The sequence below is a fragment of the Danio rerio genome, chromosome 8, assembly GCF_052040795.2.
Source record: "Danio rerio strain M-AB ecotype USA chromosome 8, GRCz13ab, whole genome shotgun sequence".
In the NCBI taxonomy this organism is placed as follows: domain Eukaryota; kingdom Metazoa; phylum Chordata; class Actinopteri; order Cypriniformes; family Danionidae; genus Danio; species Danio rerio.
The window spans coordinates 42934304-42961558 of NC_141028.1; the positions used below are offsets into that span (position 1 = coordinate 42934304).

The window sequence follows — 27255 nt, forward strand, 5'->3', positions numbered from 1 at the left end:
CAAGGAAGTGGTTAGAGGAGAGTTTCTGTACTTCAATTACGGCACAGAAAACATGGGGTAGATTTAGCATTGAACAGAGAAACTGTGGTGCAGACAGACATATGCCATCATTACAACTACAATATTATCCTGTTCACTAACTTTAAATAACATCATAGAAAGTCTTAACTGCAGCAAAACAGAAAGAGAGCACACAGGAAATTTGTTAGGAGACCAAAAAACCAACAGCAAGATACCACATTTTGCTCACAAACAACCAAGCGTGCTAGAAACCAGAAAAACATCCACCACTCCAAAGAGTGCAATCTTCAGCAAAAGTGAAAAATCAGCTGCACAACTGATGTTTTTGAAAATGATAGCATTTATACTCAAAAACTGACATTTGCTGCTTGTTCAAACTTATTTTTTTTAAAAGTTGAAACAACACATCCAGCACGGTGGCTCAGTGGTTAGCACTCTTGATTCACAGCAAGAAGGCCACTGGTTTGAGTTCCTGCTGGACCAGTTGACATTTCTGTGTGGAGTTTGCATATTCTCCTCCGGGTGCTTTCCCACAAAGTCCAAAGATATGCAACAGCTAAACTGAAGAAGCTAAATTGGCCATGTTTGAGCATGTGTGTGATTGAAAGTGGGTGTTTTCCACTAATCGGATGTGGCTGAAAGGGCATCTGCTGTGTAAGACATATGCCTGAATAGTTGGTGGTTCATTTTGGTTGACTGAATTGTTTTCAAAAATTAAAAATATATATTAATTAGAACCTAAAACATAAACCAATTAAGTGAACATAATTAATTTGTGTTAGGGCAACATGAAGGAATAGTGTGGAACCAAGTATTTTGTACAGTGTTCTGTGTCAACATTAAAGAAAGCAATTTGTATAAACAATGACTGTGCTTATATGAACTGTATGCACTCCATCTACAGGCATGCTTAAGTACTTAGAGCATGACATGACGGTGACAATCATCTATGGCAGTGGTCACCAAACTTGTTCCTGGAGGGCCGATGTCCTGGAGATTTTAGCTCCAACTCTAATCAAACACCTTAACAAGCTAATCAAGGCCTTACTAGGTATACTTGAAACATCCAGGCAGGTGTGTTGAGGCAAGTTGAAGCTAAATCCTGCAGGGACATCGGCCCTCCAGGACCGAGATTGGTGACCCCTGATCTACGGGCTGAAATAAACAATATAGCATTTTAGGGTAAAATCTAGATAGGATATAGCTGCAGATCCGCACATCAATATAGCATCTTTTTTTGTGACACTATAACAATAATTCATATTTTTACAGTACTGTGATAGTTGGGTTTAGTAGATAGATAGTAGAAAGTAATAAAATACAACTTATTTTTGTAATTTAATAAATAGCATAAATAATACTCAGTATAACTACTGTTTTTACATTACTGTGACAGTTAGTTTTAGGGTAGGGGTTAATAAAATACAATTAATAGGTAATTTAAGAAAAAATATAAACGATTCTCGCTAACTTCCGGGCACGATCGTATCTGATCTAACAACAACCCTGTTTTAGGCATCGATGGCAATCCTTTTAAAAATGTTTCCACCTGAAACAATTAATTACAATTAATCCAAACTAAAACTGTAACCAAAATAAAAGTTTGTATTTACATGTTTTATATTTACTATATTTATAATATAAATATATATATATATATACATATACATATACACACATAGAGAGAGAGAGAGAGAGAGAGAGAGAGAGAGAGAGAGAGAGAGAGAGAGAGAGAGAGAGAGAGAGAGAGAGAGAGAGAGAGAGAGAGAGAGAGAGAGAGAGAGAGAGAGAGTATATATACATGCACGCACAAACACACACACTTTAATTTAAAACGCACAGCATAGAAAAAGACTGCATAAAAATAATGATATCTTTACAAACAGAGCTGGTGAAATTATATTCATATTGCAATATATAATCGCAGTTTGGGTTGGATCGATAGACGATGCCATCGGCCATCGCTGATGGCCAATAGACAACACGATGAGCCAGCATCGCCGATCCTCCGCTCACCCCCGTCGCAAACTCGCTCGCGAAAATACACAATTCGGCCCCGTTTACACTAATACGTCTTAGTGTTAAAATGGCATTTTAGAACGAAAATGATCCACATCAACAGCGTGTTTTACCTAGCATTTCTGAACAGCCCTCCGTTCGATGAAAACGGGCATCTCGTGACCACACACACACAGAGCCACAGACACGCACAGCCACACACACTGTCATGTTCTCACCTGAGCTCCAGTGAGAAGAGCATGTCAAACAGTTTATCAAGGAAGCACTGCTGGATCGCGTCTCACTACAGTTGTTAAACGATATATTCAGACATCCCAAGTCTCCCGGAAGTTCCGGCAGTCTCCCACAAATGCATAGAGACTCCCCGATCCTCGCAAGGGAGTAAAAATCTCACGAAAATCGTGCGTCTCCCTCTGGGTCCTCAAATAAGACACGCACCCTTCTCACCCCTCACCACCTGATCACTCCACGCTCTTCAGACACGTTGCGCGCACTCCCCCCTCATCCATCGCGATGTTTCATTATAGACATCGTACAATGCCAAATTCATCGACATCACGCAACCCTAATGGCACTAAAACAAAATATTGTCAGATTTTTCCAATATCATGCAGCCCTAAGCTTATGGTCGAATTATAACAAGATTCACAAGTGAAAAGAGAATCTTACAAACTGTGCAGTGTGTGAGGCACACTGACCGAGATTGATGCTTTTTTATAGGCAAAGTAAAATACATAGAAAAAATTAGAATGTATTGTTTGTGATTTACTGCAAAACATAAGCCCAAAAACATGACCTCATACCATGTTGCCAAATACTTTGCAAGATTCTAAGACAAGACAATTTCTCTCTCAGACAATTCTTAAAACAATTCACTTTTAATAACTGAAAACATAACCATCATTTTTGTTGATGTTGTTCATTTGTTTGCTTGCATGAGAAACACTGCGAATTGAAAGAGACATTGGTATTTTTCATCATCAACAACTGACAACAGATCATATCAAAACCAGTTATTTCCTGTGTATTTGAACTTGTGGTGTTGAAGTGCTTGCTAAAACCAAAGAGAAGCTAGAAACATTGCAAATGCTGAAAGCAATCGAAACTCACCATTAAAGATGGTAGAATAAAGATCTGTACAGAATTAACCATTACTTAGTATGCCACTTTATTTTGTAGTCCAGCTGACTTCACTGTTTTACCTATAGGTGGTCTCAGTAGAATAGTTTGTTGTACAGTTGTAAAGTAACAGACATTTAAATATTTAGCAAAATTAAAAGGCTTGTTTGTGGATTATAAATAAAGAGCAAGGCATTATTAGGCCGGCCACAATAAGCAATATGATAACTTATCACACAACACTTGGCTATGACCTCATGCATTTTTGATAACGGAATATAAATATAAATATAAATAAATAAATAAATATAAATATATATATATATATATATATATATATATATATATATATATATATATATATATATATATATATATATATATATATATATATATCATTGAAGGTGTAAGTGCCAGTATGGTTAAAAAAACACTATAGCATTTACTATAAATTACTTGAATTTATTTTCATGTATCGCAGCCTCTGTTACTTTTTTACCTTGCACTTCTTTTATTAACATTTATTATTATTTATTTAGGATATGCATTAACACATTCTGATTCCAATGCCTAATTATTAAATTGTTAAAATACTATTTAAATAAAATATTTTTAAGAATAAAATATTATGTGTGCTCTGGAAGAGCTATGGAACTTGCATTGTGAGTAGGGCTGCTCGATTTTGGGAAAAATCATAATCATGATTATTTTGGTCATAATTGTAATCACGATTATTCAAAACGATTACTGTTAAAGTCTAAATTATTAGCGCTCCTGGGAATTTTTTTAAAATAAATATTTCCCAAATTATGTTTAACAGAGCAAGGAATTTTAACAGTATTTCCTCTAATATTTTTTCTTCTGGAGAAAGGCTTTTTTTTTTTTTTTTTGGCTGGAATAAAAGCAGGTTTAAATATTTTGAAACCCATTTTAAAGTCTATATTATTAGCCCCCTAAAGCAATATATTTTTTGATTGTCTGCAGAAGAAACTACTGTTATACATTGACCTGCCTAATTACACTAATTAAGCCTTTAAATCACACTTTGAATCTGAATGCATGTATTGTGAAAAATATGTAGTCAAATATTATGTGCTGTCATCATGACAAAGATAAAATAAATTTGTTATTAGAAATGAGTTATTTAAACTATTGTTTAGAAATCTTCTTTCCATTAAACAGAAATTGGGGGGGGAAGGGTTGCTAATATTCAGAAGGGCTAATAATTATGACTTCAACAGTACATATACAGTTATTTTCCACCCTGCAAAGTAAAGAGAAATAAATACAATATAATTAAAATATAAAACAAACTGTGCTTTAAGCATATTCACTGTAAGAAAAACATTTTAGCTACAAAAGTTCTTCAGTCAAGAGCAGAGAGGCATGTTCTTCATTTGCTGTTTGATTAATAATCATAAAAACAGGTGGAAGCAGGATTTTCGCGCGCCGTCTCTTTGATGGTTTCTTTTTCGCTTGTCTTTTGATTCTCAAGTCGTTTGTTTATTACACAAATGGGGGTTAATAATATGAATAATCACTAAACACCACATTTTGACACCTATTTGACCATTAAAGCGCTTTCGTTAAGATGACTTAAGATGTGTGCGCACTCCTTGTCTCAGTGTGCGAGTGAGACCGAATGCTGACTGCATGCTTCTGTTCTGTGTGTGCGCGGCACACAGAATCATGCAGTCTTTCGCGCTTTTAAGAGCAACACGTGTACAACTGGAAAGAAGGTGGTGAATTATGCAATAGTCGGTTATCTCGATTAATGGTTTTTCATATTCGTTAGAAGCCAAAATCGAAATCGGATTTTCGATTAATTGCACAACCCTAATTGTGAGGATATTATATTGGCATTATATAATAAGTGGCCTAAAATGGTCTCAAAATGACAATAATATCTAGGGTTGGGTCGATAGATGATGCCATCTTCCATCATCGATGGCCGATAGACATCATAATGCAGAGCCAGCATCGCACTCCTCCACCCCACCCCATCACAGCAGCAACCCGCTTACGAAACATACACACGGCACTGTTTACACCAATACATCTTTGCATTTTTGAAAAGCCCTCCTTCCACACTATACTGCTGAAAATGCACATCATGTGACCACACACACTATCATGCACTGCAGCATACGTGCATGTCTGAACTGCAGCAGTCAGCGGGTGCTTTGAACACAAAAACCAAGAGAGCAGTGCACGTTGGACAGTTTATCAAGGATGTTCCGCTGGATCCCATCTCACTATAGTTATAGTTATATAACATGATACTTAATCAATCTTGCCTTTATTTAACGACTTTTTGGTCTTTTTAATTTATCATGCAACGTGTCAAAGTAAACTGCTTCAATCTTTTGCTTTCAAGCTTGTACTTAGTAATAAATAGTGAAAACCTCAGATACTGTTGGTTGGTTGCTGTTGGTTGTGCACCTTTTTACCAACAAAGTTTATCGACATCATTATAACGACACAGATCACTCTGCCTATTCATGCCAGAGTCCCACGGAAAAAGCAATTGACTGGTGGTAATTTGTGTGTAACTTTATTTATTTATGATTTGGTTATGGGTAAAACAATGCGGGTCAGGTAGTTGAAACGGCAGGCTACAAATAATTAATTTGTTATGAATTCATTATTCATAAATAATTAATTTACCACAGCCTACGACGACGATGTCATCGTCCATTGCGATGTTTCACATTACACATTATACAATGCCAGATCGGTCGACATCACCCAACCATAATAATATTGTTTATCACAATAAATTTTGTTGGAATATATCGTACAACAAAAAAAGATAGGCCTATGCATTTATCTCAAAAGGAAGGGGGTTCAGTGTGTGAATTTTATGCTGAATTATTATAGAATTGTACAAATATTTATAATATAAAATACTACTTATTATTAGCATTAACTAATACTGTTTACTTTTTACATTTTTATTTTTTAAAAAGTACCAATATTTTATTTTTATTTATTTATATTATTATTACTATTATTATTATTATTATTAGTAGTAGTAGTAGTAGTAGTAGTAGTAGTAGTAGTAGTAGTAGTAGTAGTATTAGTAGTAGTTTTATAAAACTTTTCATGTTTGGCATTAATTTAAACTTTTTCATTAATTCATTTTGTATTATTTCTATTAATGTGAGGTGTTGCAATGGGTAGCACAATCACCTCACAGCAAGAAGGTCGCTGTTTCGAGCCCCGGCTGGGTCAGTTGGCATTTCTGTGTGGAGTTTGCATATTCTCCCCATGTTCGTGTTGGTTTCCTTCGGCCGTAGTGTATGTGAGTGCGTGCAAGAGTGTATGGGTGTTTCTTAGTGTTGGGTTGCGGCTGTAAGGGTTTCCACTGCAAAAACATGTGCTGGATAATTTGGCGGTTCATTCCGCTGTGGCGACCCCTGATTAATAAACAGATTGAGCAGGAAAAAAAATGACTTGATGAATTACTATCAATGTTTATTTTATTTTATGTTTATTATTTATATTAAATTTTAGCGCTCAAGTTGGCGGTTCATTTCGTTGTTAATAATTAATAAGGGTACTAACCTTAAAAGTAAATTAATTAATTAATTAATTTTTGTGCCTAAACATACTCAAGTTAAGGTACAGTACAATACCTTGACAACAATTTTACTTAAAACTATATATAAAAAATATATATATTTTTATAATAAAGGGAATAAAAAGCAAACTTGGGGAAAGAAAAAAAGTTTATTTTTTCAATGTCCATTCTTTAAACAACAAATGTGATTTTACAAACTGCAAATTAATTTTATTGACAAGCTCAACTGTACTTGTCTTTTCTATTTTAAATACATTGTTCTCACATTAACATACCCTTAGTTGTCAAGCAAACAGGTTTATTTTTAACTGTCATTTTTTTTTCTTTTTCAAATAAGAAAAATGCTGTTAGTTAACAGCAATAACCCTGCTGCTACATTATTTGATTTGTTATTAATGCTTCCTTTTTCCAATCTTCTTTACAGTGTCAATCATATGTCAAAAAAGTAAACAAAACAACAAACAAACACCTGAATTAGAAGAATGCGTGTTGTGGGGTTGATGGATGTTGGGTAGAGCAGAGCAAAACACAAAAGAGAAACTGAAACATCAAGGAATGGTAGAGAAAGGAATTGCACAGGTGGAGACAATAGAGAGATACAAAAGCACTCTCAATGGGTTTGGTCAGCCACATGAGTTCAGAAGCATGTCTGGCGTTTTCCCATCAATTCAATAGTACTGCTCAGTCATCAGTCACATTCATTGCCCAGCCACAAAAATGCTTTCCGTTCACTTTAAACATGCACAGAGCTATGTTACAGGAGCGACTGCCACAGGACCAACTGGCTGAAATTGGAGATTTTTACATTGCCGTGCAATTTTGGATTGTGATCTTGATGCCTTCACGTGTCAAACTGTTCACATTATTCTGCATAACTGAATCCAAAAAATTTCAGTTCATCCCAAAGCAAAACATCAATAAGTGTGCAAGAGCTTGACAGAAGACTTTCAAAAAACAACATGCACTAGATTGGTTCATAGTCTATTTAAAACATAACTGTGGTGCAATGCTACGTGTATTAAAATCAAGTGAATTTGAGTTGGCCAGGCCTATTCTAGTCTCTCTTCTTTACTTACAAGCAAATACAGTTCAGACTTAACTATAATGAAATACATTTTAATTTATTCTATTGCATAGAATAAACCAACAGCTCTAGTGTGTTTGGATGTCCCATAAGACAAATGCATCTGAACTTACTTTTGTTTAGTTTTTTTTATTATTATTATTATTAATAATAACAACAACAACAACAACATCTGTTTACTGTACAGTATCACACAGAACCAATTTCAGTGATGGAAAGGTACAGATTAGGCTCACTATTCTGAATAAAGCTGTTAGGTTACTATTGTGACGACTAAAATGGAACATTAGGCATGGCATAAGTAAAAATAAATAAACCAAATTTCTTTGGAAGTTTTGGGAAATACCAAATACAATAAAGCATGTTAAAGTATTAAGAGTGAAAGCCTGAAGGATGCTGAACTGATGCCATTAAACGCACACCTCACCAACAGTACACAAACGCACAGCACCATTTAAAGTACCACTTCTTAACATCTAGTCTATAACCTAGTAAAGTTAAAGTTACTTCTGATAAAACGATACTGTTGGATAAATAAGCACTTACCAGAAAAAGGAAGGCAATCACAACGATGCTCTTGACACCTGTGCGAATGACGTCAAACTTACGCACGTTATATGAGAGCGGATAGTCGCTGCTCTTCTTGTTCAAATTCACCTCTGCTCGTTTATAAAAGCAGACCTGCTTGAATCACTTTCAGCGCGTCAGTTTTTAGTCTGTGCGCTCCATGTGACCAAATTCCCACACCGCCCAGTTTTTCTCTACTTTTCCCGTTAATGTTTCCGCTGTAGAGATGTTGCGCGCGCTCCTCACTCAAATGCCACGTGTTGCTGTCAAAATAAAGGCTGGGGGTGGGCACAAGAGGGTGGCACGCGGGGCGTGACGAGTATGTGAGATGAATCAGAAACTGCATTTTAACAACAATCATGACTTTGTGTTTATGCGCCACCTGCTGACGACAATGGAGAAAGATTTTATTAAATGATTAAGTGTATTAAACGACTAACGTTACATATTTTCGTCTCTCACTCTCTCGCTCTCTCTCAGTTCAAATTCAAAAGAGCTTTATTGGCATGACATCCACGGTATTGCCAAAGCAATTATACAATAGATAGAACAAGAACAAATCAGTAAAATAATTAACAGGTACATGTTACATATAAAGTAAAGAAGTAACTACATATTAACAAAATTAATAAAAAAAATAAAATAAAAATGCATATAATTAAAAATATCAAGATAATGGTAATAATAATAAGAAATATGAACATAAGAAATGGTCTTGCTTTAGGCTCTCTCTCTCTCTCTAAACGTTCTAGAATCCACACATTACTCACTGCACACTATAATGAAAGCTTTTCTTTTATTCTCTCAATTAAACAAGTATTTTAATCATACGACAATCAAATAGTTGACAGTCTGAATCAACAAAAGGTTAGAAAGTAGTTTTGCATGTTTTCGAATATTAGCACGTTATGATAGCGCATTACAAGTTACGCGAGTTACATAATAATATTCCTTTTCTAAGTAAAGGGTAAAGTAACACATTACTTTTCAAAAAGTAATGTTATTTGAGTTACTTTTTTTGAATATGTAATGCAAATTACTTTTTTAGTTTATTTATTTTTTTTAATAATTGCTAAATTAAAATGAAAATATTAATGTCAAATGAGAGAATGCAGGAACAGACAGAAAAGATGATGGCACAGTCTTACATTTCTGCAATAGAAAATTCTCATTATTTTTTAAAAAGGGAAGAAAAAAAGAGGATTATCTGAATGGACAGTGATTGGTTTTACTTTTTTAATAAAAAGAACAAAAGTAGCAAACACATTGCTTTAAACATTCATTAATCTGTATGTTTAGCTCTGGGGTCAGGAAGTTCTCCATGAATTGATTTGTTAATTTTATGTGTTTTTTTATAAAGGTAAACGAAGGTGTGTTTCAAATTGCAGAGCTCATCTTATAAAAAAATAAGAAAAAAACAAAGAGATCGAGCTTCAGCCAGGTCAGAAAAAGTAACGCAAAAGTTATTCAAAAGTAATGTAATGCATTTTGTACCATAAAAAGTAACTAAGTAAATCAAAGTAACTTTTTTGGGGAGTAACTCAATATTGTAATGCATTACTTTTTAAAGTTACTTTTGTCAACACTGATTATGACTATATTTATCCGTCACTGTGTATTCAAAGTCTAATTCCTTGATTTGTTCTTTATAAACAGCAGTGGTGACCAATGCAATAGAGTGTAAATAACATTTACAGCAGCTTCTAGAGGATAGACCAAGAAGACCGAAGAAAATTTAAATGATGCTCGTAATGAAGTTAAGAAACAACAAATGTTTTTATTTTTTTATTTTATTTTTATCAAAAATCTTTGTGTACCTTGCATACTGCAATAAATCGTCTGTGTGTGTCAATACAAATATATTAACTTTTATTTCCATTATTTAATAACATTGTGAAAGCAATTTAACTGTCTGCACAACAAAACACAGACAGCTACTTCAGTTACCAGAAAATGACAAAAAGAAGACAAAATTGAGTTAATGATGGAATTAAAGTGAAAAGAATCAGCACTGGCATCTTCAACAGTCATTCTTTTAGCTCTGACATGATTTAACACAAGGTGACAACATCTTGTTAAAGTGTACACAAGGAAAACATTGTTACATTAGTTCTTGTTTTAGGTATAAACGAATAAGATTTATGGTTAACTCTTGTGTATTGTTCAAATTTACTATCCTTTTGTTATGCTGGTTGCTGTTTTTGCCCCATTGACTTTCATTATAATGACATTTTTTGTTTGCAAAGTCATGACGAGACCATACGATCCTGCATTCTTGATTGCTTTCCCTGTTTGGGAGAGGTAAAAATTATAACTTTTACTATTGATCATCGGTTGGCTCCACTAACGCTTTAAATAAACCTGCGCAAATAACATTCTGTCGTTAATATAGAGTTCTATGGAGTTATTGTATAACTGCAATTAAGTGTGCATGCATAAATACACTTACAATGTTTACATGTTCTGAGAGATGGAGTGCTTACTTTTACTTTGACATTTCAAGGTAAGGGTACAAAGGTCTCTGTACCACTTTCACACACTCACACACACAATTTTCCATAGAACTCCACACTATTAAAAAATAATGGTTACCTTAAATTTTTAAGCTGAATCAAATTAAATCCATTGAACTTTGCAATAAAAAATGTCATTATTATGGATGTCAATACAGCACCAAATATCATTCCATTTGCTGAAGCACAAAGAAAGTAGTTACCAAATTAAGTCTCAAAATCACCTCAGAGTGGATGAAAACATCACCAACAGCACACAGTTAAGGGGTTAAAACAAGGAAAACTGAAATTTCTTTTAAGAAACATTCTCTGAAATGTTACTCTGTACCAATTTTGCTCCTCAAGTCTTTTAATATTGTCAAGATATCACTATTAATAAATGAAATACTTCTTTTTGTGTTCTATGAAAGCCATACAAAACATGTTTGTCTGACCAAGCCTAATCCTGATTTTTTTTTATATTATTTTAGATATGAATAGCCTATGCTGTGAATTTCAAATCATTTATATGGAATCAAAAACCATGCTTAATCTAACTTGGATGAAACTCATAACAAAGAAGCATACCGTAACTGACTTTAAACTGGGTATAGACATAAAAACACCACTGCCTCAACATTTTCCTGGTCCTTAAGCCCAAAATAATTTTACCTGCTGCTTGTTGCACATTAAATGTGAACCTAATGACAGACAGGTTAAATAGAGTCCGCTGCACTAAGTACTTACAGACACTTGATGATTGAAAAGACTGAGATTGTGTTTAGACTATGATATAGCAGTCAGCTAAGCAAACAAAACAAATAAATAAAAACTGTGATGAATGTTTAAATAAAATGATGGTTTAACCATGTCTTACATCCAGATCCTCAGGCTATGTAGTTTTCATAGCCAATGCTGTTACAAATCTGAAACCAAAACGAAGGTTTTACATCAATGTTAAAGCTGGGAAAAGTCATTTTAGATAATGTCAGTATTGGTGTGACACAAATAATAAATTTAAGGATCTTTAAAGCACATTGCAATGTGGATTCATCACAACTACATACATGTGAGTGGTCATACTGTCACAAACCCATCCGTGTTTAACATCTGAGTTGAATCTAAAAGACTATAAGAACAAGGTGTGCACATGCTTGGTGAAGAACGTGAAGGAGGATATTTTTTTAAGTACGGTATATACAGTGTGGGGCAGTAGTTCTGTGTTTAGTGGACAGCAACAGTATAGATAGACTTTATTTTGCACTGAGTAGTGGTTGAGCAAGTAGTGTCAGTGAATAAGAATTTGCTAGGAAAAGTTGGTGAAAGCTCTTAAACTGGTGCCACATAGTTGCCAGGGAATGTTCCAAAAGCTTCAGTCCTTTCAGACGTACCTGACAGGAAGAGAAAACAAAATATGATTAGGGCAAAAAAAAAGCTACCACTCTGTTGGAAGGACTTAATGCAGTAATTATAAAATAACCTAATGGAGGGCAGTAGACCTACAATGTTTTTACTAAGACTTAAATCTTAAAAATTAAATCTTTTAGAAGGCGGTCAGGGCCTTCAGAAAAATTACATAACAGAAAAATTTTAATTCCATAGCCGTTCTCAAGCTACAATGTTCTCCAGGTAAAAAAAATAGACAGATTTATAATCTAGATAATAAATAATAATCCTCTGTAACATTATTGGAAGGACATACTGAGTGACTGTCAGTGCAGTTCTGCATGTTAAACGATATGCAAGATATCGTTGTTTTAGTCTCTTTATCCCATCTTCTGCCACTTTAACAATTTTATTTTTACATCCTGGTTTGCCCATTGCTAGAAAACAAAGCATATTTCACTTCAGTTATGATAGCTGCTTTAATGTGGCTGAAAACACAAACTCTGGAGAACAGCAGCAGCCACCAAAATGAGTCGCAGATTTACAAAAAGGTTTTCTTCTTGTAGCTTTTAAAAAGCAAATGTATAAATATTACAACCGTAAACATTAAACATCGCTGGGGAGGTTACATTGCAACACTGTGTCCCAACAACACGCGATGCATAAGATTAAAGCGACAAACAATTTAACTATCTGCACAAGATGCAACAAGACAGAAACATTTCAAATTACCAGCCATTTAGAAGCACAGAATAGTGCATTGAATTCCAATGAAATAAGACTTTCACTCACTGGCCATTTTATTAGGTACACCTTACCAGAACCAGGCTGGACCACCTTTTGCTTTCAGAACATGTCGGCTGCACATCCATAATGCTAATCTCCCGTTCCACCACTTCCCAAATGTGCTTTATTGGATTGAGTTCTGGAGACTGTGAAGGCCATTTGAGTACAGTGAACTCATTGTCATGTTCAAGAAACCAGTTCGAGATAATTCATGCTTTATGACATGGTCTGTTATCCTGCTGGAAGTAGCCATCAGAAGATGGGTACACTGTGGTCATAAAGGGATGGACATGGTCAGCAACAACACTCAGTTAGGCTGTGGTGTTGACACAATGCTCAATTGGTACTAATAGGCCCAAAGTGTGCCAAGAAAATATCCCCCACACTATTACACCACCACCAGCCTTAACCATTGATACAAGCTAGGATGGATCTATGCTTTCATGTTGTTGATGCCAAATTCTGACCCTACCATCCGAATGGCGCAGCAGAAAATCGAGACTCAGACCAGCACAATTTGTTTTCAATATTCTGTTGTCCAAATTTGGTGAGCCTGTGTTAATTGCAGCCTCGATTTCCTGTTCTTAGCCGACAGGAGTGGCACCCGGTGTGGTGTTCTGCTGCCAATCCGTCTCAAGGTTCGACATGTGCATTCAGAGATGCTCTTCTGCATACCTCGGATGTAACAGGGGTTACTTGAGTTACTGTTGCCTTTCTATCATCTCAAACCAGTCTGGCTTTTATTTCTGACCTCTGGCATCAACAAGGCATTTGTGCCCGCAGAAGTGCCGCTCAATGGATTTATAATTTTTTTTTTTTTTCAGGCCATTCTCAGTAAACTCTAGAGACGGTTGTGCATGAAAATCCCAGTAGATCAGCAGTTTCTAAAATACTCAGACCAGCTTATCTGGCACCAATAAAATGCCAAGTTCAAAGTCACTTAAATCAGCTTTCTTCCCCATTCTGATGCTGGGTTTTAACTGCTGCAGATCATCTAGACCATGTCTACATGCCTAAATGCATTGAGTCGCTGCCATGTTGGAAAGGTGTACCTAATAAAGTGGCCAGTGAGTGTATAATCTTACTATAATCAAACTTACATGTGTAGCATTCAGCATTGAATAAAAGCACAACTAGTACCTGGGGTGATCATTGTCATACAAGTTTGTACAGTTGTTCAGCCCTGAGAAATTGAAACCATTTTTAAAATAAAAATCCCAGGTGATGGTTTAGACCAGGGGTGGGCAATCTCCTAAAGCACAAGTGTTTTTGAAACACTGCACCAAAGCACAATCCAGAACATCCAGGGCACATGACTAAAGTGATTCAAATCACCAATGTCATGCGACTAAAGCAATTCAAAGCATCGAACATTTCAGAAGCACTTGAAGACCTAGTGAATCTGCGTTTGATTGACAGGGTTGAAAAATCTTTGTAGCCTTGAGGACCATGAGTGTACACAGAGTAACTGTGCTACAAATGTCCTGAGTTCGAATCCTAACTTGTACAAATCTTCAGAAATTGTGACTTGATGTATTTTAATAATGTTAATTTTTAATGACCAAAACAAGACATTTGTCAAAGTGTTTATTCTAATGTCAGACCAATGTTAAAACAATATCTATATATCTATAACTGCGCCAATATCTAAATATCTATAACTGCATCACCATAGATTTGAACCCATTATCTCTACATGCTAGTCAGTAACTCTCACCACTCCACTAAATCATTTAAAACATCAACTCTACAATGTGGGGTATAATTTCTCAATTTGTTTAACCGTTTCTTTGCTAAAGCAGTTTCAGAGTTATACTTAAAAATGACCACCAAGTGTCACTGTAGAGACGGATTTTGAAATGTTTTGAAGCTTCGACATAATTGCTTTAACCTTTTCAGTGTTTGATGGAGCACACCATTAATAAAAACCCTTTTAATTATGAAAAAAAAAATTTTTATTATGTCATCGCTTGTAGCTAGGATACAATGAAGGCTTCATAGCCAGGTATGCTCATTTCTGTCATCACTCTGGCCATCTGCGTTTGCTTGGAGCAAAGACTAGATTACAAAAAAACATGTCACTCATATCTTTTTGAATATGGAAAATGTGGAAAATAAAGCCCTCCCTACTAGTACAGGGGCCAATCATCGACTGCTATATGGCGAATAAAGCCACCTTTTAGCACAGAAGCCAATCATCGATTGCTATAGACTTACAAAACTACAGGGGAGGGGCTTGAAGCTGATTTGAGTTTCTGCAGATTTTGTGTAATTCGCTTAGAAATGAAACTAAAGAGACATTTGTCATTTAATTTTATTAATGATGACTAATATGATATTCAATCGTAAGCTTGGCAAGTTTGAGATTTTGATGTTTCCCCATTCAAACAGAATGCCTGAGCATACTGCCCGAGAGGAGTTTTCAAAGATGGCCGCCAAGTGAAATGACTTGCCTTAAAGCACAGGTGTCAAACTCAGTTCCAAAAGGGCCGCAGCTCTGCACAGTTTAGTTCCAACCCTAATTAAACACACCTGATCAAACTAATTGAGTCCTTTAGGCTTGTTTGAAACCTACAGGTAATGCCTAGTTCAGACTGCGTGATTTTAGCCCCGATTTTGGCTCGCCGACAGGTTTTGAGAAATCGCCGACAAATGCCTAAAATCACAGGCAATTCGCTGCTTGTGAACGTGAGTGACAATCACACAGTATGAACGATTAAAGACGCGATCTGAGAGAATCGCAGATGAGTCGCCGATGCCTGTGAGATATTTGGCGTGCTGAATATCAGGAGCTGTCAGCGATTCAAACCATGCAGTGTGAATTGAGTTTTGACTGAAAATAACATCAGCGATCGCCTACAGCCAATGAGAGAGCGGCATTCACTTATATGTGCGTGTGTGTATACCTGCTGCAGGCCAGCGGGAGGCTGGGGGAGAAGTTAAAAGCGCTCTTTTTGGTTTATTTGGACCCACGAAATGGAGGAAAAACTAGTGGAGGTTTGACAGGACTCAGGAGCAACCGTGTCTGTTTGACATTTCATACAGAAAGAAATTAGTTTATTATCAACGTTGAGGAGAAATGGCTAATTCCCTTTAAACCCAGGTGAGCAAATATGTACATGTTCTACCCCATTAAAAGGCTTCTTTCTCATTATGTAGTTAATAACAAAAGATATACTACATGTTTTTGGCTGTGAGACGTAGTTTGGACGAAGTTGTCGGCGATTCTCCCTATAGTAAAGTCATGCAATGTGAATGTCCATGTCGCTGAACCATCTTGCAGTGTAAACAAAGCAGCGACGAAACGCTAGCCCAGATAGTCATGCAGTGTGAAAACATCTGTGACACGACTACTTTGAATATCATGCAGTCTGAACTTGGCATAAGTGTGTTGGAGCAGGGTTGGAACTAAACTGTGGAGGGCTTCGGCCCTCCAGGAATTGAGTTTGACACCCCTGCCTTAAAGGGACTTTGCGTGAAGACTTTGGAGGGGGGACAGGGTGAAAAAGTGTTTTAATTTTGGAGTGCAATACCTAGTTCAATCACTAGGTGTCAATCTTACACACTGCACTTTTAATTATGATGTCAAAAATATTTATAATTACCTACAAACCAGCCATCGTCACACTTCTCTAGGACCTGAACGATGTCTCCTTCTCTCAATTCCAGCTCATCTCTATTCTGGGGTTTATAGTTGTAAACTGCTTTATACCTGAACGTAAACAAAATAAAACCATTCCAAATAATGTACTTTCAAATTTTCCAAATTATAAATAAGTACAACATAGCTGGATTAAACCTGAATATCTGAATTGTACTGCTTTAAAAGGACAATTCTCTCAAAAAAATGGAGAGTGTCATGTTTTATTCTGCTTCATGTCAAGTACTCACGGTTGTCGCAAATGACCCATGTTCGCAGGAGACTGGGATGTGGAAGAAATCACAGTGTTGGGCTGTGAAGACTGTGTCCTGGCCACATCCTATAAATAAGTGTTAACAATGTAACACACAGTAACAACAACAGTGTTTTCAAGTTGCTGTTTTTCATTCCCTTTTCCCTAAAAATTATTGTACCAAATGGCTTTATTAACACACATGCAGCATCACTTTTACATGATTGTATGATGTTACTAGTGTACAGATTGTATAGCATTTCTTTCCTCTTTTGGTTTTCACGGTGTATGTATTGTTTAATGAAAAATCTGACTTTTGTGGAAATTATAAAACACTTTAATTCCTTGATGAATAACAAGTTTAGTGTTTATTTGACATTGAATTTGCAATGATATGCAAGTGCAACTGTTAGTTTACATCAGTGTAAAGTATCTTTGAGGGGGAATTTTTTATTATTTTCTTTAAAGAAACGTAATTATGCAAACTTTAAATAGACGAGACACAAAATATGCAAAATGCAAAATAGCTGTTCCCACTTTATCCCTTATACCAGTGAACTTACATGATCTCTATTTGTTTATGCAAGCACAGTGTGTAAACATTGAATCATACTGTATTATCTACATGTATAAAGCTGGTGCAACTTGTGAGCTGGTGAGCTTATGCTCACACATAATAACCTACTGAATATTATATGCTAGTACAAATGTAAAACAGGAGTTTAGGAAATGGGTACCTACACATTTTTTCCACATTGGAAAATACAAGTGTAACAAGAATTATTTAAGTGTATGGTGTACTTTTTTTTTTTTCTTCAGTTTCCTCAAGCAGACATCTATACTGCAAAATTCTGAAACTTACACCATCAGATATGGAAATTAATTTGGTGCTCAAAGCCCTACAGTGCATTATTTACAGTACTTTCTAGCTGTTGAGTGTACATGGGTTGTATATTAATTATGGTGGTCCATTGTGTGATTGACTTAACATAGGTTCATCCTGAAAATGTACCCCTTTATACATTTCTGGAGATCTCAAATTATATAGCCAGAGGAATGTATGACTGCATTTCGTCTTTAAAAGCTTTGAAAGCTTCGGGGCTGTATGTCACAGTTTCTTTTTCACACTCACCAGCTGACCACTTACCTGTGTGGACAGCTTTTCCGCTGTTACTAGTTGGAGTGGCAATGACTGACGACGGGGTTTTGAGTCTAGCAAAGAACAGTTTCAGAAAGCAGCTAAAAAAAACAATAAAAAAAATCTGCATCGCTTTTTAAAACACTATCGGTTGGGTTTAGGGATGAGTTGGGTGGGGGTATCGGAGAGACGGTCAGTCAGTTGACAGCGGCCTCTGGTAGATTTATGCAAGAAGAGCAGGTGCAAATGACACTCGTGAGAAAATTTTTAGATCTCAAAAAACATACACCGCAGCCTCTGGTGGATTCGCGTAAACAACCTGCAAAAAAAAAAAAACATAGCTCCTGGGACGTATTTAGCATTCTCCAGAAATATAGGGGTACATAATCAGAATGAGCCTAGGTTGAATTGATTGAATGCACTTCAGAATGTCAGTTATGGTTTGGACACCATTAGAAGGGCACATTATTCAAAGAAAATAGGGTGATTTCAGATACAGCTTGTTTTAGCAGACCTATATGTAAACGAAACACCAACTAAACCATTTTCATAGGCCAGTAGCTGCCTAGTTGCTCGCCTATACTGTATATACAGTATGTGGACAGTTTATGTTAAGTACATGAGTATTACGCAGAGTGTTACGCAGAGGATTGTGTTTTACAAGTTACTCAGAAATGCGACATTTTTACACACTCAGAAATAAAAAGGTACAACATCTATCACTGAGGTGGTACTTTTCAAATGGTTCACTTTTGTACCATACAAGTGGACATTAGCAGTTTTTGGGTACACTTTTGTTTCATTAAAAGGTTCCATTTTGTACCTTTAAGGTAAACTGTTAGACCCTTTTTTACAGTGAAATACGGTTTCCTTTTATTACAGCAAAACACTGGCTATTTTAGATTTATTTACTTCATAATCTTCAGCAAGGGCTAAGTACTTTTTAGGTATTAATATGTTTAAGGACCTTTTAGAAACAAAAATGTAACTTTTAAAAAGGTACTGCCACAGTGACAGAATTTGTACCTTTATTTCTGAGTGTGCACTTTATTAAGTAAACAGTTCCTGATCGGTTACAATGTGCAGTACTATAATAATAGTACTTGTAGAGGACTGATTAGGTTTCTGATGTTAAAAAAATGTAGTTACCAATGTCCCATTACACATTTGTACTTTTAAATACCATTTAGTTTTAAAATTAGTTAAACCAACATTACACATGCATATACTATGTACTAATGTAAACATACACTGTGGTACATCGAGTCAACATGTAAGATCACAGCTATAAGGGAAAGTAATAATAAGGGAAAAAATATCAATAAGAATCAATTTTGGAGAAATAAATGAAACTAAAGATACAAGCAAATATAAAACCAGTTAGAGACTTTCGATATAGAGTATGTGGCTGTAGAAAAAAGTACAAAGTATAATAATATAAGAGTATCTGTACTAAAAGAAAGCGTATCCTACAGTATTTAAGTGCTTTGTCAAGCCCACTCACCTATATGAAGTACACTAGAACTGCATAAAATAAACTAAAATTATACTCTGATAAATAAAGCATAAAAAATTGTAGTCAAACCTGTGTGATGTATGGACTGGCATGTTTGGCTGGCAGTCCTGGGCCCTGTAGGGATTGGAGCACATGACTGGAGGGTGACACAGGTGACCTGCTGTCTGTTTCCGGTGTATTGTGAAGGTGCATTAATCCTGTCCGTTTGCTTGTGGGTGAGGTGGATGAAGTGGGGCCAGGCGAGAACAGGAAGTGGTTTGTAGGCTGTTTGGGAGAGGTGGCCTGTGCATGTGACAGAGGGGAGCGTGATTGGCTAGATTGTTTGTGATGTGAAAGCTGGGGTTCAGGGGAGCGTGACAAGGGAGACAGAGGGGAATGCTGAGGCCGGCCAGGACTGAGAGGCTCTGGAGTAAGAGTGGGAGATGATGGAAAATCGTCACTGCTTTTAGTGCGAGGCATTTTGTTGACCTGGACGTAGCTGATAGGGAAGATTCCACTGCGGGTGGTGCCAGCAATACGACCTTCCAGCCAATGATCATCAACACGCCTGGTGATGGAGATCACCTCACCCTGAGACAATGACCAAACAAACAAAACAAAGAGAAAAAAAGTGTTGCTTAAGCTGTTTGGTTAAAACATTACAGCTTGCAACAAAGTTTACTGGAATACTTAATTATGTTTGGTCAATTAGAGCATATTCGTTTATTATTTATGGCAAATTATTAATTTAGGCTCAATACCAATATGCTAATTTACAGGTCTAATAATGACATAATTAATGATGGTATCAAACCCTGCAGCCACAGTACTTCAACATGACGTCATATTGCGGTTGTACCCCAACGTGATGGGGACGCTGGATTTGTTTTGGGAGATAAAAATCGGGTTGACTTTAGAACAATAGACTGTAAAATTTATGACGTCACCCATAGGTTTCTGAAGAACCCAAAAGAAGCTACCAGTAGGTGTGGCCAACCATCGCTATTTTGTTCACGCGTCATCGCACCAACTGGGAAATATCAAACAAGGGCAAAAAGGCGAAGCTACAGACACCTGCTAGCATTTTGCTTAGACAGGCTTTCCTATGGGAGAAAATGATACTTTGTTACCTGCGACTTGTTTGTGTTCTGACCACATGTGCTTGGTTGTATACTATATAAAGTGTTCAGACTTTTAAAAACTGTTGTAAAACATTATGAATGCAAGGCTATTTATGAAATCCAGGCATAACACTATGACAATGTTTCAGATGACTGTTTTAGAGCCTACAGCTAATCAATCTGTCAGATTCTGAAGTGCATTACAGGTCTAAAGAAAATATATAAATGATTAATGATCTTAAATAAAACAAATTCATTTCCCACTCACCTGGGAAATGAAGGCCACGTGAATGGTTTGTGAGCACAATTAACTGCACACAGCATGCCATATTATCTGATAATTGTAAGAAATAATTCTAAAAAGCAATTGACTGTAAAGCCACATAAAACGAAAAAAAAATACAATTTATATGCTGAGTTCAGCAGCTAATCAGCCAGAATCAGCTGAGGTAACATGACGGCGACCGTCGAGACCTAGCTGTCACTCAAGTGGCCACGCCCTTAGTTAAGCAGACTTAATATAAAAGGAAACGGATGAGTCATAAAAAAAATAATAATTCACCGCCTCACAGTTGTCATGAAGGGTAATATTAGCTATATGAACCAAGAATCAATCTTTGTACCAGGCTGTCCCAGGAATAGCCAGGACCAGCGGAATTTTAATGAATTGCAGTTTCAGGTCCTTTCATATTTGCTTCACGAGGGAGTGCGGGAGGTTGCCGCTTGGTCAGAACCCAATGTCAGGCCGACGTCAATGTCCAAAGTCCAACCTAAAAATCAACGTCTAACCATCTTACCACTATGACCTCTATCAAAGGTTGATTTTGGTCACTTTCTAACACAACCAAATATCAATGTAATTTGACGTCGTTATTGAAGAATTGAACATTGGGTAGACGTTGAATTTTAGGGTGTTTTCACACCTGTGAATCGATTCAGTTGTTCCGAAACAGAGATTAAAATTGTTACATTGTTGCTCTTTGCTCTTGGAGCGGTTCGCTTTCACACTGCAAAGTTTCTAATCGGACCAAAAGAGCTAAAACAAGTCACGTGCGAGTAAACTCTCCTTACATTGGTCAGAGTGTCAGGGTTTATTTTGCAGCGTCCCGCTCAGCTGTCAGGAGAGGTGGTGGTTTGGTGGTGATTGACAGGGTGCGCGCGCGTGACGTGTCTGAGGAGAGACGCGGTGGGGAGGGGTGAGAAGGGTGCGCGACGATGCCTATTTGAGGACTGGGAAAGAGACACGAGATTACCGGGAGATCATCACTCGTTTGCGGGCATCCGGAGACTCGTGAAACTTCCCGCCCTACTCATAATTCTCTCTTCATATAGCCGTAAGCCTATTACATATCCATAAAACACTGTGATATAACCGCGCTCAGATCGGATCGCTTTCTCACTGCAATCGAACCGCTCCAGGGTTCGTTTCAATCGAGCCGAGACCACCTCATTCAAGCGATCTCGGAGCGATTACTTTGGCGCGGAACAGAGCGCGATTGCCCTGTTCACATATGCCAATCGAACCGCGCTAACTGGGCAAACGAGATACGTTCCGAAACAAAAGTGTAGGTGTGAAAGCACCCTTAGTCACTTGATGTCATGAACTAAATCTAACCTAATATTAAATCTTATATTGTTGTGTGTCTGCTGGGAACTTATTTTGTCCCCTTGGTTTGTGTGATGCTTAAGCCATTATATGTGAAAATAATCACTTCAACATCCATCAATAAGGATTTATTAAGCAATAAAGGTCACATGATCATATACTGTATATGCTCTTACTGTATGCATGAGCATGTAACCTTGCTATAACCTCAGCTCTTTTCATTTCTCTGTAAAAACATTTGGAATCAATTCCGCTAAATCAAAAACAATCCCATCAGTTTTGAACATCCAGTTAGAGTCATATCACTTTGCTCCCCCTCTCATCTCTTAATTAACATTTTGCAAAAAATGTGATGAGTTTTTTATTATTAATTACACTAAAAGTAATAATAAAAAGGAAATCTAAATGTCATCCTGTCTAATCATTTTAAGTAGTACAATAATGTGCAGCTGTATCCCTGAAGAGGATATGGATGTTACATTAACCTTTGTTTTATTATGTGCTACTTGTAGGGTGTAGTGCTTCATTTTTATGGCACCTTTCTGAAGGACAGTTCTACAGGCAGGTCAGCATTGAAGGTGTACAAGGCTGCGGCCTCCCCATACTCTAAAACCTGAATGGTGGGAGACTTTATTGGAGTGGGCTTCTCGGTTGGAGGAATAATCTGGAATGAGAAGATATGAAAGAGCATAAAATACAAAATAAAAGACATACGGTAAAGGTTTTTTTTTTTTTTTTTTTTTGTATACACACAAACATACCTCCACATAGCTGGTGGGAAATATTCCCACTCTCCCATGATGCTCTCCTTCATACCAGTTGGCATCAATCTGCCGGTGTATATACACTACATCACCTTTTTGTATGGTCAACTCCCTATGAACGAGAGGTCAAAGATGAGATATAAGATTTATTTGTAGTTGTTTTAATCAAAATTTATTATACCTTCTTTATTTAGATCCCATTTCTGAATATATTTATGAACAGTCAAATCTGCGATATGTCTTTTGTTTGAACTTACTTTGGTGACTGTGCTTGGAAATTAAATTTGGCTCGGGCTGCTTTCATCTGTGTAGAGACACATGCTTTGTCATTTTGTCAGCTACTTTCCATGCAACTCAAAAAAAGAACAATTATATACCTTTCTTTCTTCTTTCTTAGGTGGAAAATCCATCTTTGAAGATATGTGATCTGTAGAGGCAAGAAAAGCAAGATAAGAGATTTTGGCCAATACCCCAATATCAATAGCAGATGCGTGTCTGGTGCCAACTTATTCTGCAATTACTGGTTGTTTCTTCAGCTCTGGGCACATTTACTGTACATCCTAGGTTGAAGGATGTGGTCGTCATGTAAAGGATATATATATATATATATATATATATATATATATATATATATATATATATATATATATATATATATATATATATATATATATATATATATATATATATATATATATATATATATATATATATATAAATATATATATATATATATATATATATATATATATATATATATATATTTATTTATTTATTTATTTATTTATTATTATTATTATTATTATTATTTTTTTTTTATAAACTGATTAAACACCATCATCTAAAACTTGTATCTGGATACCTTACTGTCATGTGCACATGTGCAATTCCCATATTTGAGGAATTTTAATAAGGTGTTTTACATGGAGGTTTTACAGGTTGACTTTGATCAGTTATGTCTTTGATGTCAGTAGAAGTAATCTGGATTAATGTTAACACCACTGCAATGCTTGGGGTCAATAAGCAGGATTAAGAGATGCTCTGTTTTGTATGGGTTTTAGTCTTGAAACTAAACAGCCACTGCTCTGATTGGGTAACAGTTCTGCATAGTAAACTAACTTCCGACACCCCATTAGTATATTTGAATGATTGTTCAGAAAACGTCTAATATGAATTGTTGACGACCCGATTTAAAAATCACCCATCCTTCAGTGTGATCCCAAAATTGTAAGACAATGAACCTATTACATCCCTAAACAAAGATGCTGCAGCAGGTTTTATATTAAAGATGCGGTATGTTAATTTGACACCCAGTGGTTGAACTAGGTATTGCAAGCCTGATTCAAAACACACAAGCACAGGTTGCCATATTGACATCAACAAAAGTGTCCCTAACTATCGAGCCTAAAAGCTAAAGTCATGTTCTAAATAAACTTCTTTTAATATAGAAAAGTGATCCTTCCATCTAACATCTGAAAGTTATACTTTAAAAATGGCTCCTGTTTCTTGGACAGGTACACCTTATGTGCTTTATTTAGCGTTAAATGCTTATAATGAGGGTTTGAATGCCATTTTACATGACATGCATTGCCATACTACTGAAAGCAGCAGTAGATAGTTTACCTCAGATCTTGAAAATAAAATGGTAAACCCTTTGAAATTGAACTGACTCATTGCAAACCAACACATCATTGAGTCAGCAGGTACATTTAATAATGTTTAGGGTTTAAATAATGTTGATTAACCTTATAATTTCATTGGGGTGCAGTAAGTGCACTATTCTGTGCTTCTGAATGGCTGTATTTAAATTTATGTGGTGTTGCAACTGGTGCAAGTAGCCCAATTGCTTATCGTCACGTAGCGTGTTGTTAGAACACAGGTTGACAATGCTCACCTATTGTTTATTAGTAATATTGATATTATTGGCTAATTAAAAACCACGTTATGTGGAACTCTAAATCCGAATCTCATTTCGAAGTCTGATACTGTCCACCAGAGATTGCATTTCAGTCATAGACACATACTTAGAGAGCCTTTCTGACAGAATGAATGTAATACGTGGTTTTTCATCAAGACAACCCGCGTTGCTGAATAAAATTGGCTAAGCTGTCAGTGGGCAGGTTTAAAATAATGAAAACAAAAAGACATCTGATTTGGCACATAACACACATTTTCAAAGCAGAGTAACTTACTTTAGCATTGTTTTTCAGATAAACAAGAATGTTCACTTAGCAGGTTTCTACAAACATATTATGACATTTCTATGCTTTAAAAGAGTCAAAAACTTTCAGCACCTTTCAACAATAAGTTCTAATTTTTCATCTTTTTTCAGGTATAACAAAAATATCTGAAAACTCTTTTGCAGTGTGATTCCCCCTCACAGAGCCTGTTTGTACTGTAAAAACTAAAACAAAACCACAATTCCTGAAATTCCTGAAACTCATTATACGCTTATTAGTGACTTGTTCGATGTGTTCAAAGAAACTGAGGTGGGTGAATATGGATTCTGAATCCTGCTTCACTTCACAAAAAAGTAATTTTGAAAGACTTTAAATTTTACTCAGTAACCTAAATTATACGGTTTTTAAAAAGCCAATAATTTAAAATTAAATTTTATTGTCGGGAACATAAATTTGGACAGAAAAAACTTTACACAGGTTTTAGGTGTTTTGAGTTTGCATTTATCTTCCTACCTACACATACAATAGGTGTATATATGTGACCCTTTTTTTTTTTTTGCTCATTTTTCTTATGGTGAAGCCATGAACACCATCCTTAACTGAGGCAAGTGATACCTGTAGTTTTTTGCATGTTGTTGGGGTCTTTTGTGAGACACCTTTACACGAGGCTTTGTTGAAACCCACATAAATATTGGAAGAACATGCAAACTCCACACAGAAATACCATGGGGTTCGAACCAGTGACCTTCTTGCTGTCAGGCAACAGTGCTAACCACTGAGCAACTGTGCTGCACTAGGTGCAAACAGTGCTATCTGTATAAATGTACCTTTTATTGAGGTGGTACTTAATAGACTCATATTGGGAGAATGAGAGGTGACAGAATTGGAAAGGGTCTCTAAACAAAGATTCCAAGTCAGGTCACCTAAAGCACAACCATGCTGTACAGCTTGTTTGAGTGATAATCAGAAGGCTATACTCTGACTATAAACCTCCAACATAAGAATGATTTTATATATTATATACATAAGTGAATTTGGGGATTCAATCAAATTAGTCTGTTAAATGCATTTTTTAAGAAAGCTGATTCAGTGGCCCCCAGATCTCCACACATTATTGACTTTGTGAACTGGTCTCCAGGAAAAACAACTGGGTAAATCTAATCTCCAATCAAGATTTCCATCATGCTGATTGTTACACACATCCTGTCCTGCTGTACAGTGATTGACGTCATTTGATTCTCCTCATTTGAAAAATGTGTTTGCGTTAATTGAGCAAAGCTTGGAACAACCTAGGGAAATGACATGAGAGTAGAAGAGTGGCAAGAAGTACAAGTAAATAAAAAAAGCAGAGGAGTGGATATGAAGAAAATATATCTTTCTTACCATCAGCATGCATAAAGCTTGAAGTTATGCCCTGCTTTACAGCAGAGCAGGGGATTATGGGAGAGCTGGAAAAGAAAAACAAAACAAAATTATCATGCGATCTGGAAAAAAAAAATACACTGAACTCAGAACTTTTGACTCGAGTCAAGGTAAAAGTTCACATTTAATTGTCTTATATATAAATATATACAGTGGGTAAAATAAGTATTGAACATGTTATGATTTGTCCTGATAAATATTGTTCTAAATGAGCTGTTGACATGAAATGGCCTAAGATTTTATTCAAACATACAAATAAACAAACAAATCATATTATCTGTAATAACAATGGAATGAAACAAGGAGAAAGTACTGAATGAGTACTTTGTATGAAAGGCCTTTTTGTTAGTGACAGCTTCAAGATACCTCTTGTATGGAAAATGTAGTCATATGTAGTGCTTACTTGTGATTTTTCCTCTCGACAGTTCTGAGAGTCTCTTCAATAAAATCTGATCTTTATTTGGTATTTTCTATTGGGTTCAAGTCAGGTGATTGGCTGGTTCATTAAAGCAGCTTTATTTTTCTGAAACCAGTTAAGGGTAGTGTTTGAAATCATTGTCATGCTGAAATGTCCACCCT

At 36.1% G+C, this 27255-nt stretch overlaps 2 protein-coding genes across 25 annotated transcripts in view; both read right to left on the reverse strand.

Annotated features, from left to right (window-relative positions):
- Positions 1 to 8641, reverse strand: part of pdlim2 (PDZ and LIM domain 2 (mystique)) — a 117881-nt gene extending 109240 nt beyond the window's left edge. The window contains exon 1 of one of the 2 annotated variants that reach the window (XM_087263502.1): positions 8373 to 8641. The gene's annotated coding sequence lies outside the window, so the exon portion shown is untranslated. 2 annotated transcript variants of the gene reach the window in all.
- A 1526-nt stretch (positions 8642 to 10167) lies between these two features.
- Positions 10168 to 27255, reverse strand: part of sorbs3 (sorbin and SH3 domain containing 3) — an 81894-nt gene continuing 64806 nt past the window's right edge. For 5 of the 23 annotated variants that reach the window (XM_087263276.1, XM_087263275.1, XM_087263285.1 and 2 more), the window contains 10 exons: positions 26638 to 26702; positions 23452 to 23501; positions 23332 to 23378; positions 23072 to 23186; positions 22849 to 22974; positions 20073 to 20174; positions 19674 to 19718; positions 16949 to 17037; positions 16663 to 16769; positions 10168 to 11811 (listed from right to left, as the gene is read on the reverse strand). In XM_087263276.1, coding sequence (XP_087119402.1) covers positions 11804 to 11811; positions 16663 to 16769; positions 16949 to 17037; positions 19674 to 19718; positions 20073 to 20174; positions 22849 to 22974; positions 23072 to 23186; positions 23332 to 23378; positions 23452 to 23501; positions 26638 to 26702 — 754 coding nt within the window. In that variant the 3' untranslated portion in view covers positions 10168 to 11803. 23 annotated transcript variants of the gene reach the window in all.